General features: G+C 45.4%; 1 protein-coding gene across 5 annotated transcripts in view; it reads right to left on the reverse strand.

Annotated features, from left to right (window-relative positions):
* Positions 1-1666: 1666 nt before the first annotated feature.
* The window catches only part of Stv (BAG domain-containing protein starvin), a 29696-nt gene continuing 18164 nt past the window's right edge, over positions 1667-13198 (reverse strand). For 4 of the 5 annotated variants that reach the window (XM_076824465.1, XM_076824469.1, XM_076824467.1 and 1 more), the window contains one exon: positions 1667-5109. In XM_076824465.1, the coding sequence (XP_076680580.1) occupies positions 3202-5109 (1908 nt within the window). In that variant the 3' untranslated portion in view covers positions 1667-3201. The remainder of the gene's footprint in view (positions 5110-13198) is intronic. The other variant, XR_013086891.1, reaches the window with a different exon arrangement.

Here is a 13198-nt window from a genome sequence, read left to right on the forward strand (position 1 = left end):
CTGCAGATTATAAGGGAATGTTGAAATCCAAGGAATTCAATCTTTTCGCGGCGTGATTCAAGGTGCCGGAGCCTGGGCTTAAACTAAAATAACTCCTTCGGCTGTTCCTGACGATCGAAATGCCGGAGTGAACTCGGCGACCCGGTCAGTGAAGACACATCCACTCACATCTTCAGCGGGATTCCCCAGCGGTAGTCGGCGTCGCGACGCAAAAACCTCCTCTCAAAGCCTAAGCAGGCCTTCTATTTTTAGATGACTCGCATGCACCCGCCGTGCCAAGTTTTCGACGACGTTCATATCCCTTGCTAAAGAACAAGGCGTTCGTCCTTTTTTTAATACCGTCAATATGTACTTAAATTCGTTTCAATACTCGAGCCTTAATTATTAGTATCGTTGCATATCACTAAACCACGCAGTTTTATAAAATCGAGGAACTATCTTACGCCCACCTCTGTAGCAACAGAAATTATTGCTTATTGTCCAATTTCTTTGCTTATAAAGCAACTGATATTTTACTTGCTCCCTGCAACCTTACATTCGATTAATCCTCCGAACACGAGATCCTTTATTTACCGATTACTGAGCAAAATAATTGAAAAGAGCTGAATGCAATTGAACTTGGACGATAAAAAGCATCGTGATTATTTAAAATACTTTGCAGCTCCAATGTTCCATCGGGATCTCTGGAAGATCAGTTTCGACAATGCAACGAATTCGAAGATCTATTCACGTCCCCATTGGAACTGCATCCACGCAAAATGCACGGCGCGTGCAGAATTCTTAACGATACCAGCTCCGAACACGTGTCCATAATCTGCACGGAGGATGAAATTCCTGCACATAATTAGACCCTCGGCAAAGTTTCGCCCGTTTCTCGATAATATCCTTTACCATTTCTCGGTCCGCTGCATCCCCCTTACCCCGTTAATACAGCGAGGAGAGCCTTGGGCTTTTACAGCTACAAACAATTCGCAGGAATTTGGCAGTGAACAAGCCCAGTGCACGTAGCGGATGTTGTTATTAGCAGGTCGTTGGTACCGGAATTTCCATTGCAGCAGGAACTGCATCTTCCCAAGAAGATACCGCGTCAAGCATCGCTCTTTTTCCAGGCCACTCTATTTACATTCCACTTCGCTCGACCTTTTCGTGCGTATTTCCGCTCCCAACCACGTCAGTTCATATTCCGCAAAGTAAGTTCTTTCTCTCGCAAAACAACCGTCTTCCTGTTTTAACATTTTGCAAGGCGACGCGGGAATATTCTTCTCGCAGTGTTATGTTACCAAGAGATACATTTAAATGGCTCTTGCAGGATCCTGCATTACTTCATTAACGATATTCCTTACTGCAGAACATTGTAGATGGTATCTGCTGGTATTAAAACTTATTTACGACAACTGCGCTTGATTCTTAATCGATTAGATTAGGAGCTTTCGCGAGTCTCTTATCAGACCCGCGTTTGGCGAGCATTTAAATAGTATAAGCGCTAAAAAATTCGCTGAACTTGCCCAAGATCACGCACGCAGCGACACTTTTTCGCTCGCTCGCCTTTTTGCGTAGAACCTTCGGAAGGCTGCGTTAACTTTGTTCCTTGATGTTATTAGTTAGTTGCACGGGAAGCAGGGAATCGGACACGCTCCCATCGATCGAAACAGACGGGAGCCAGTGGTTACGGTCCAAAAGCCAGACTGTATTTCCATTGAATGACGTTTGTTCATAAAATAGTGTACATTCTCGCCATATTTATACAACCTCCCACGGGACAGTTTCCATTCCACTTCCAGCCTCCCTAGTCAATCGTTCCTCTTTCTCTTTCAGCCTCTCATTCATCCATCCAAGCACTCTCTCCGCGCACAGAGGACAATCAAACTGCAACGCTTCTCAGCAGAAAATACAAAATATCTGGCTCGAAAGCACGTGACCCTCTACGTGGATACATCATACAGCAGAAGATAGAGGAAGAAAAAAAAAACAATAGACGAAAATAATAATGAGTATCACCCTGAACAAGGAACCATAAAAATAATGCACCCCACTCTTCGTTACATCAGAATCGATTGGAAAAGAAAAACGGAGAAAAGAAGAAAACGAAAACAAAAAGTGTACTCTTAGCTTGTGTCGCGAGATCGGCGGCGTATAAAATCTAACAGCGAACGGGATGCATCATTCCTTACAATGACGAACACACATACAATCCCTAATATGTACACGGCTCGTATATGCACGCAGACACACACACACACACACACACTCACACACGCGCGAACTTTTCGTCGGTGACACCGGACGTGTAATCTGTATGTAATATATCCAGCGCGCGGAACTCGCGGCTGAATTCAGCGGACGTACAATAAATTATAAATAATAACAGTAATATTATTAATAAAGTTAATCCTTTAATCAGGCCGTGTGCTGTAATACTAGAAACGGACGCGCCTCGTTTCATCGAACGTTCATCGTCGTCCCGACGCGTTTCTCTCATCAGCGAGCTCGTCGGCGTTAAAATTCGCGACCGATGCATCAAAGTGTTCGCACCCCAGTCGTTACCAATCGGCATCGGTAGCCGGTCTAGATTAATACAAACGTTCAGCTAGAACACCTTCCTCGGTCCTTCCATTCCCATTCGTTTATGAAGCTTAAGCTCGCCCCGGTCCGATAAAATGGAGAGAATGTTCCGCAAGCAACGTTACTGATTTAAAAACCGAGAGAGGAAAGAACACTTTACTCGTTCTCCGGGGAGCGATGCTCCGCGCGGCGCAGGATCGGCTCCTACTTCTTTAATGATTTTTCGCGCTCTTCACCAAGAAGCCTCCTAATACAAATTTCGTGAGTATTCTACGTTCGCCTTGGATCAGCCTACGCCGTTCAAATGCAACTACAGCAGCGCGCGCCATGAATTCAACGTACAAAACAGAAAGGGGGGATGAAGAGGAACGACCGTTTCCTCGTTCGAAATACGATCGACGGACGGTGCGGCGCTGGGAACGAGAGCAAAGGAAATAGTATTCTCGTTCGGTGCCGACGTCGATCCACGACGCTCCGCGACCCTGTGCCGAGGAGAATAAGATGGCACGCGAGCAGGAGGCACTCGTCACTCTCCCAGCAGTGGCTCCTTCTTCGTTTCTGTGATTCTCCAAGTTCGATTTTCCAAATACCACTGAATCGACGTATTTGCAATCTCTCCGACTCCTCCAGCCACCCTATCTACTTTGCACTGGCCTCGGTGCTCTCTGGAGGTGGCAAGGGTATAGGTTTATCGGAGACTGGGACCTGCTTCTTCGACTTCCTCGCCTTCTTCGTTGTCTTCGGCGACTTCTTCACCTCGCCGTCCACCGCCATCTTCTCTTCCGCCGGTTTCTGCTGCTCCTCCGAGGGCTGTTGACTCTCAGCCTCCTTGCCCTCTTCAGGGGCTAGGTTCTCTGACTTATTCTCCGTGGAAGCGGCCTCCGGCTTCTCATTTACTTCCTTCTTCTCAGCTGCTGCCTCATCACTACCTGGCTCCTTCTCCTCTGCTCTCTTCTCCTCGGAGGCCTCCTCTGCCTTCTCTTCCACGTCAGCTGGTTTCGGACTCTGCTGCACCTCCATGGGCGTAGCCTCGGGCTTCTCCGCGGGTGCGGTGTCCATGGGCTCGCTGGAAGACCGAGCAGCGTGCTGCTGTTGATTCGCAGTCGTAGTCTCTGCGGAGGCTTCGCTAGCCTCCTCAGGCTTCTTCGTTGGGGATGAAGGGCAAGGTGGTAAGGGTATTGGTTCTTTATTCTGTGGCTGCTCCTCGGTCTTCTGGTCCACGTCCATGGACTCGCTCTGTCCAGTCACTTGGACGCTACTGGAGGCCTCGTTCCCCTGTCTCTCAGCTAGCTCTGGTGACTTCGGCTGCGAAGCCTTCGACTCCAGCAAGCTGATCGTAGCCTGTATACACTTTATCGCGTTCCTGCGCGTCTGCCGCACGTTCTCCCTCCCCTCTGTCTCGATGTCGTCCAGCTTGATCAGTTCCCTGGTGAGCATCTCGTCAAGGTAGATGTACTCCTTGTCTGTCTTCGAGTTGCCGCTGTACTGTTTCACTTGCTCGGCCAGAGAGTCCACCTCCTGCTGCACCAGGGCTACCCTCTCCAAAGGATCCTTTGGAAGAGCAGGCTTGGCCTTCGGTGGGTCCTGCTGCGGTGGCTCCTGAGGCTGAGGCTGCTGCGGCTGTGGCTTCTGTTGCGGCTTCGGTTGCTCGTAGTGTTGCTGAGGCTGCTTTTCCGCGTACTGCTGCTGCCTGGGCTGCTGGAAGCTGTGCGCCGGCTGCTGTCGGCGAGGAGAATGCTCGAAAGAGCTCGAGGGAGGGTAGAACGGCTCCTGGAAGTGTGGGGACCACTGAGTCCTCCCGAACGAGGATTGCCCGAAAGGCGATGGCCTCTGGAAGTGGGGAGGCGTGTGGAACTGTGTAGGAGACGGCTCTCTTTTGAAATGTGGCTCGTCGAAGCTCCTAGGTACCACAGGCTCGTCTCTGCCTTCGACGAAGATAGGTATATGCCTGACATTGCCCTGCTGCTGTTGAGGCTTCTGTTGCTGCTGCTGCTGCGGCTGTGGCTTCTGTTGCGGAGGGGACTGGTTGTGCTGTGGCGTTATGTCTATTCTAGAAACGTATCTCTGCCCCTGCGGCTGCTGCGGCTGCTGCTGGCTGAACGACTGCCTGTTCTCCGGGGGGGCTGACATCGAGCGCTGGCCGCGGTTCCCCTTGTCGAGATTCTCCATGTTGTGGTGGTGCTGGCCTATGTCCACCGTGTTGCGCAGCCCGTACTGAGGGATCTGGCTTCTTCTGGTCCCCTGCTCTCTGTCCTGCTGGTTACCCTCGGGCTCGCCGTGGGAGCTGACACCACTGGCACCGCTCGCCGCGCTGCTTCCACTGGCTTGGCTCCTGGCGTCCTCGTCGGAGTAGCCCTGGTAGTTACTGTTGCTCCCGCTGTTCCCAGAGCCGCGATTCCTGTTGCGGAAGGAATTGTGGAACGGTATGTCGCTCCAAGGCGGGCCCAGAAGGTGGTCAGCGAATTCTGGGTGGCGGGTAGCTAGATCGTTCAGGTGCGAGCGGATGTCGCTGCGCCGACCGAAACCCTCGTCGTCGAACGGGAACCCCTGGAAAAGCGAGACGACACCGGGGTGAGAATATGCCTCCGAGCTGCTCTGCGAGGATTCGAATAGGTGGGCAGAGAAGGAGGGTGGTTTGAGGAGACTGCAAGGATGTATCGGACGTACAATATTAGAGAAAAGTATATGAAATTTGAAATACTTCAATATCTACGTCTTACGCATAGTAAATCTAGATGTAAGACACTCAAAACACAACTGGAGCCTTATTTTTACTCCTAGAAAGGTATTCTTCACTTTACAAATGCCTTTTCAAGGATTATTTGCTAAACTTTTGGGAGTGAAAGCGCCCTGAATTCACAATTTTCTCAAATTATAATTTATTTCTTTAAAACGGTGCGGTGAAAGAATTTCTATTTATCGGCAGATATTTTTCAGCTGTTTTATCCGTCAAGATCGCCTCTTTGCCATAAGGGTAGGTACTTGTAAAATCAGTGAAAATTAAAATCGTTGTAACTCAGCAACCCTTTAATGAATTCGTTTAAAATTTTTGGAACACACCAGGAAGATTAAATAGAACAATCACACAAATTTTCACCAACTTGGTAGCATTTTGAAGACAGGTTCGATACACCCTTAACTCCTTCGAAGTCAAGGTGTAAACTTAAAGCTCTGTGGGAACACAGTGGGCTAACTGATGACCCAATTATCACAGCGTTAACTCAGAATCCTGGAGTTTCTTTGCGAAGAACAGTGACTTCGTTGATTTTCCTTTGGGCGTGTAGCAAAGAGCTAAACAGTTGCGGTTTATGTGCAAGGAACAGGAATGTAAAGGTGATTTGATTTTCCATCACCCTCGTTCTTTTTGGACAGCATTCAAAAGTTCTTAGTTCTCACTAAAGCCTGCGCTAAGAGTATTCTAGCTCTGAAAGCTGCAGTATTATGCGATTTAGCGAATCAAAGCGATTTTAGATGCCGAGCTTGGAAGCCTGATTAACTGCGGCGCTAATGACGAGGACACCTAGATGCTCTAAAACCAGGAGGTCTGATTGAAAGAAATTAAGCGTGAAATCCATCGACGAATGCTCTGGTTCCGGACAAACCAACTGCCCAAGTGAATCGAAGCGATCTCGACTTTCAAGGTGGAGAAACTTTGCTTAAAAGCCAGCGGTGATAATGTGCTCATTGTCAAGTGTTCTTTGAATTTCAAATCCCCCCTACAACGTGGAACTCGCTCAATAAGATCGCATAACTGTAATACCATTTAAGACTACATTTATCACAGGATTACTTCAGTAAAATCCTTCAATGTTGATATTTGTTGTATAACTCCGCGAATTTCTATTAAAATTTTTCGACCGAGTTCCACATTGTGGAGAAGAGGGTTTTGTAGGTTCAGTTAAAATTTCAACTAAAAATATTAATCCATTCTCGACTTACGATGTTCACCGTATTAACGCGGGAATTGCGCAGCGCCTACTTTGACGCTTTGTAATTCCTTTAATTTTCAATATTTCCCAGGGTTCCTGGTGTTAGAATGCGTGTTATATCCACAGTAAAGTGTGGTAAAACGTGCAAATGGTATGAACTATTAGTTGCCCTTCAATCCGACACAAAGGGAACCGTTCATTTCACCCATCTAATACCCGTGTACCCCTTTAAATCAGCCACTGTAAAATACTCATTACCGAACCTTATCAGACAAATGAAGGGAACAGTACGGGTTCAACGAAAAAGAATCTGTGTCAATAATTTCGTGAGTCATCCTGCGTACACGAGCGGGCCCTGCAACTGCTGTATTTGCTCGTTCTCAATAGCGTGGAAAGGAGGAAGCCTGCTCCAAACGCGAGAATGCTTAGACTCGCGTCGTTTCACATTCGTGGGCGTATCGCTCGTGACGCGGTGTGTTACGGACTCTACGTCACGGAGAAAGAACTATATACACAGGGTGGGCAGGCATACGTACATTTGCAAAATTGCGCTCACCCACGTCAGATAAACTCGGTCAACCGCGGGACTTCGGGTCCGCAAATAATATAATGATCATTCGGAGGATCCTGAACGAACTTCTTTTCGGGCAGCGCTATTTTTAAGCGTGATCCGTGCGCGCGCGACGCGAAATGGAACTTTGGATCAGGGTTAAAAAAAAAAAAAAATAGAAAATAAAAGATCCTCCGCTATTCCGTCGACGGAAGCTTCGCACCTTCGATGGGCACTTCGCATCCACGAATTTCGACTTACAACACGATGATTCCTAAGCAGGTACCGGAGGCTTCCGAATTATCGGTCACGTTAGTCGAACAGGTGATGGAAGACGAGGGGAAGCCTTACTTTGGCTCGCGCTTTGAATATCTGGGATTGCAGCGATGGGATCGAGCGTGCTACGAGTTCTTCGCACGAATCGAGCGATTCTCGTAAGTACGCATTGCCCTGAATACAGGGTGTTTGCGAAATCGTGGTGTAGCCGAAGAGTAAGTCGAAAGTATGGAATGAAATTTGAAGGCAGATATATATTCCTATGCCTCGACGAGTGCCAAACTATCAACTCCAGCCTCAAACCCAAATTACCGAATAGTCCGTGCACGAGCGCTACTGCGTCCTCACTTGCGCGTTCGAGCGGTGGTACCGAACGTTCTTGCGCTCGAGCGGCGAAGGAGAGTCAATCGAATAAGGGGACCAGCAGACACGGTAGCTCGGAAAGTGGTCGGAATGGTTTCTCGAGAAGCCTGTCTGGGCGAGAGTGCAGAAAGCTTTCGAGCTGTTCGCGCTGCCTTTTAAAGGTGCACGCGCCACACACTCGATTCCCTCTTATGAATCACACGGCGCCCCGTTAATGTTACACGTCAACCTGGCCTTTTTATTTCACTCCATCGTCTCCCTTCCGCGCCGTGCCCATGTTCCCGCGAGTTCTTTCATAGATCGTCGGCCGTGTTCCAACGCCCACCGGGCGAATTCTTTGTCGCCGCTTGCAACTTCCTCTCGAATGCTTGCTTCCACCTCTAAGCCCCTTGTGAAACGTCTAGTGAACGGAATGATCGGAGATGCAGACTCGAATGGGGTGATGGAAATCGGAAGACTTAAGGGAGGATCGCGCCTCGTTGGCCCGAAGAATAGGAAATTCTTTGTGAATTTTTTGTACGAAAACGGCGCGACAAATTAACTCGAGGTTTGGCAGGCTGTTTTATTGTATCTTCAGCTAGTGTTCTGAATTTTTGTGGGACAGCGAAGGGAAAAGCATGGCAGATACAGAGTGCTGACTGAGAGCGCTGAAAAAGAAAGCGGGTGGCCCTGGTGTTGACGGAAAGCACTGTAAGGGTCATCTGAAACACAAAAGGGAAAAGAGATTCTGAATCTGTATGAATGTGGCTCTCTGTGGTAGTAGAGTTCCTTTTTTATTTGAGGAAGTTTTCAGATTTTGAGGCGAAACCTTTTTTAGACTCAAATCAGGACGCTTCACCTTTTTCAAAAGGCTGCCATTTTATCATTTTTTTATTTTTCTTAATGCATCTACTACCACAGATAGCCAAATTCATGTAGATTAAGAATCTCTCTTCCTTTTTGTGTTTTAAATAACCCTTACGATACTTTCCGTCAACGCTAGAAGCACCCGATTATTTTTCAGCGCTCTCAGTCAGCACTCTGTATCTGCCATGCTTTTTCCTTCACTGTCACACAAAAATTCAGAACAATAGCTGAAGATACAATAAAACAGCCTGCCAAACCTCGAATTAATTTGTCGCGTCGTTTTTGTACAAAAAATTCACAAAGAAATACCTACTTTTCGGCCCAACAAGGCGCGATATCCACCCTTAAAGTATAAAACTCAAATGGGGAGACTCGACTGGGCCAGTTCCTGGAGCAACTTGCTGGAAGCTTAGGTAAATGTACACCGAACAGTAGTGGAGGCTCCCACAGCGCGTGCTCAAAGGAATACCATCGCAGTGTGATTCTGTGGGGAATAGTGGTGACCAGATTCGAGGTTTGGCAGGCGATCTACTATCGAGGCATCGCTATTGGCTGGCCGCGAGCCAAAGCACATTCCATGGATTCCTTTGTCTCAAGAAGAGACTTCTTCATTCTTCTCAACAGACACCACCGTTCTCCGGTACCTAAGTACATCTACGTAGCAGCGGAGCGCGCCTGTTTGGTGGTTAAATGCTAAATAAGGGGCGCAGAGGCTGCCGCTGGGATTCGTTCAGGGGAAGCTCTTCTTATGGAGAAGTCCGATCCCTATCCAGGTCGTTATACTTAGAATTGTCTTGAATTACGAAACTGCCGCGCGAGATTGCCTCTTGTGCCGAAAGCAGGCTACGCGGAGGGCACGGAGAGCTAAATAAGGAGGCGGAGGGTTAAGAGACTCCGTGGGACTCATTCAGAATTAGTCTCTCTGAAGAGAAGTAAACACAGTGGCGGATTTCAGAAAAAAGGCCTAGGTGGCAAACGTTCTTAGGGGCCCATTTTTCGAGAAAATGAAGAGGTAGTTCACTAAAAATGGGTAAATGTATAATAAAAAAAAGTATAGAACAAAAATATAGTGCTTGAATAAAATCATAATTTTTTTTAAGATAGGGCCTTAGGGGGCCTTATGAGCAGGGGCCCATTTTCGGGAAAATGAAGAGGTAGTTTACTAAAAACGGGTTCGGTGTAATATTACAGAAAAAAATACAGTTTGGATAGAATAATAATTTTTTTTAAGAATAGGGCCCAGGGTGGGGTCTTCTGGGCTGGGGCCCAGGCGAGAACTGCTCATCGGCCGCCCTGTTAAATCCGCCAGTGAGTAAACACATAATGAAATAATACTATTAAACGAGGAACGCGTTTAATTTGACGCTTAGCGTGGGTCAGAATTGACCCAGCGTCTTCTAAGCAGGGAATAATAAAGAAACGAAGCAGGAGACGTGGAGTAATATTCGTTATTGATATCAATATCAAGTTTCTTCTTTCTCTTTCTGTGATTGGGAAAGGTAGTCAAATGGTTTTCTAGGGATGGCTACCGATTTCGAGCTGTTACGAAATTTGCTAATTATCATACGACGTAGTTGCAGGAACTGCAGCCGAACTGCACGCGTTTCGCGAGGCTTCATTGAATATTCATATGCACGTGAGCGTCATTCCTCGCGTTCCTCGCCTTTTACGAGACTTTTCGTGATTCCATTGTGCCGGCGAGCATCTTTCTTTGCCACGTGTGACGTCACGCGCGTGGGAGTCGTACATTAACCAATTACTTGTAATCGATCACTTGCGGAACTACGAGGCGCGTTACGTCATACTAGTTAAGGCAAAGCAATCGAAATTTCAGTGGCGAGAAGAAAGTTTGAAACTGTACATGTACATAATTCTTCCAGGTGGAACTAAGTCAGTTCACAGTTTAACCCTTGTACGGAAATTGGGTCATTTTGGCCCGGAATTTATTATTATTATCTTTATTGAAACTCCTTCATATCTTTAAATAACTAATAACCGGCAATAACAAATAATAATAATCTCTCTTAATTTTCTTTACCGTAGAAATTTAATAACTTCTTAAAAGATTAAACCGTAATAATTAAAGGAACTGGCATTTATTCTTCTATACGGATTTATCGTAGATATATGACATTGGGTCAATTTGACCCAAATTTACTTGTCCCTGTAACTTTACAAATTCCGTACAAGGGTTAAACTTTCTTTTTGCCACTACTGTATGGATACACTTCTTAATGATAGTGAGATTGATCTGTTATAGAATCCACTACTTAATATGGGGATTTTGTGAAGTAGATTATAGTTCATTTAGTATAGTATTCCAGATTAGATTACTGTAGTATTCTAATACCATTTTTTTTTAAAATACAGCTATGAACATGTGAAAGCATATGTACACCTTGGTGACGAAGAGCAAAAAGAGCAATTGTGCAGTTAGAATATGGTTTTAATTAGTACTTAAGTGCTCGTGCTTTTGGAGGCACTCGTGCGGAATTCGATCATGTCCCATCAGAGTTCAATGCTATTTAGAATACACGTGGTCGAATCTCCAATGACCCGCGATACTTAACGGAAGCAAGGCTTCAACACTCGTAACAAGTGGACCAGCGTGTTCCTCGAGCTACACATCAAAGTGAAAAAGGTAGAGAGAAAAGTAAGGCTACGCTACTTATATAAACGAACGTTCTCCACTGGTTTTTAAGTATATACTTCCTCCAACGAAGATAAAACTTCGGGCAACGTCGAGCGCGCCAGCGTATCTTGGGGATAAAAGTTCGACGGCGACCAATTCGGATACCCTTCGACGGAAATGTCCCCCCGTGTATTCTCAGCACGCAGAACCTGGCCACGAAGAAATCAGGAAATGACTACTGAACAGCGAGTCTGTCGCGGGCCCCGGTTCCAAAGGCCGTGACACAGTTTCCCCCAAGAGGAACGTTTATACCGAGACGTCGCCGCTGACATTCACCCAGTTTGCTGTTTTATGGGTAACCATAGTCGTTTGAACTTTTTCCCCCGCCTGTCCTTACGTATTTTACGATTTTTCGCGGTAACTCTGCGAAAAATCGTGGCCCTTCGGTGGAACAAGAGCTGAATAAGTTATTCAACGCCCAAAGTAGATTAGTGCGCAGTAGATTCTTTTACTGTGACTAATATTAACTATTATTTAATATTTAATAATAGGAAGATATTACTTAATATTTTATATCAGGAAGATATTATTTAATGTTTAATATTAGAAAGATATTATTTAAATATTTAATATTGGGAAAATATTATTTAATACATAATATTATTTATTATCAGAAAGATACCTATTATTTAATATTTAAACCATAAAGAACCAACTTAGACTTAGCTTTTTCTTTAGAACGCCTACGATAAACAAACCCTTTGATCTGCGAGCTTCTAAAATCTAAAGTGTATTGCTATCGGTAGAAATGATGTAAAGTAATAAGTAATAATATTATTTTGACGATCTGACGCCCCTAGGCTAACAAACGTCTACTGCTCTTTCTGTGAAATATCATAAAATATTTTAATTAAAAAATTTGCGATAATTGTAAATTTAATTCAATATGAGTTATCAATAAATAAATTGGTACATGGATAAAAAAGTGAATTGATTTCAAAGTTGCCTGCCTCGGTATTTAAACCTTTTTATATTTAATTTTTATTAAATTTAATTTAAATGCTATATATATATATATATATATATATATATATAAATCCGCCCCTGACGATTCATATTTGAATGAACGCGAGTGAACGAGAACGATGAGTGAACAGGCACGCCTGGAGTATTTCCGCGTGAAAACCGTCAACAGAGCGAACCTTGAGTACCGATTATTAAGGGAGACCGTTCAAGAGTACACCGGCAAAAGATGCTTGCGAAATCGTCGACGATAGAGCGAGAATTCCAATCACGTTTCTCTCGAGTCCCCGATAGGCAGATAACGCCCACGAGTCATCTGTCACTTCGAGGCGTCATCGGCGGCGTTATTAACAGTACTATGTTTACCAGAAACCGGTTTCCTCTTTTTTTCCCATCCGCGAAAACGACCAGGCGATTAGATCACTGGCGAAAATACAGAGCTATCGTTCCAACGCGGCGGCCAGGTGCGCTACCGCGTCCAGTGAACAATGTCAGATAAATCGATTGGAAGCCGGTGCACCTCGTTTTCGTATTCGCCGTACATGGTCGGAGATCGACGCGCGCCGCGTTTCATGGAAACCACCTAGGAAGTCACGCATAATACTCACTAAGCACCGAGTTCCATGAGACTTCGTAGAAAGGCAGAGAATTGAAAAATATCTCACCCATGTTTGGCGGTAAATGAATTTAACAATAAAAATCGCGTTTGCCTGTTGGCGCATTAAGTCTATGAAGCTTCGAGGACGTGAGAAGTAGCGCGGTGGCTTGATGGCGAACTATTTTAATCGTAAACTGTTTTATTCGTAGACTATTTTAATCGTAAACTATTTTAATCGTAAACTATTTTACTCGTAAACTATTTTATTCGTAAACTATTCTACTCGTTAACTATGTTATTCGTAAAGTGTTTCATTCGTAAACTATTTTATTTGCCAACTATTAGTATTTTCAATTCTACACCTTCCCACGAAATTTCATAAAAATCGGTGCGCAACACCTCAAGTGGTGATTTAATAT

Source organism: Andrena cerasifolii, chromosome 12 (assembly GCF_050908995.1).
Source record: "Andrena cerasifolii isolate SP2316 chromosome 12, iyAndCera1_principal, whole genome shotgun sequence".
Taxonomy (NCBI): domain Eukaryota; kingdom Metazoa; phylum Arthropoda; class Insecta; order Hymenoptera; family Andrenidae; genus Andrena; species Andrena cerasifolii.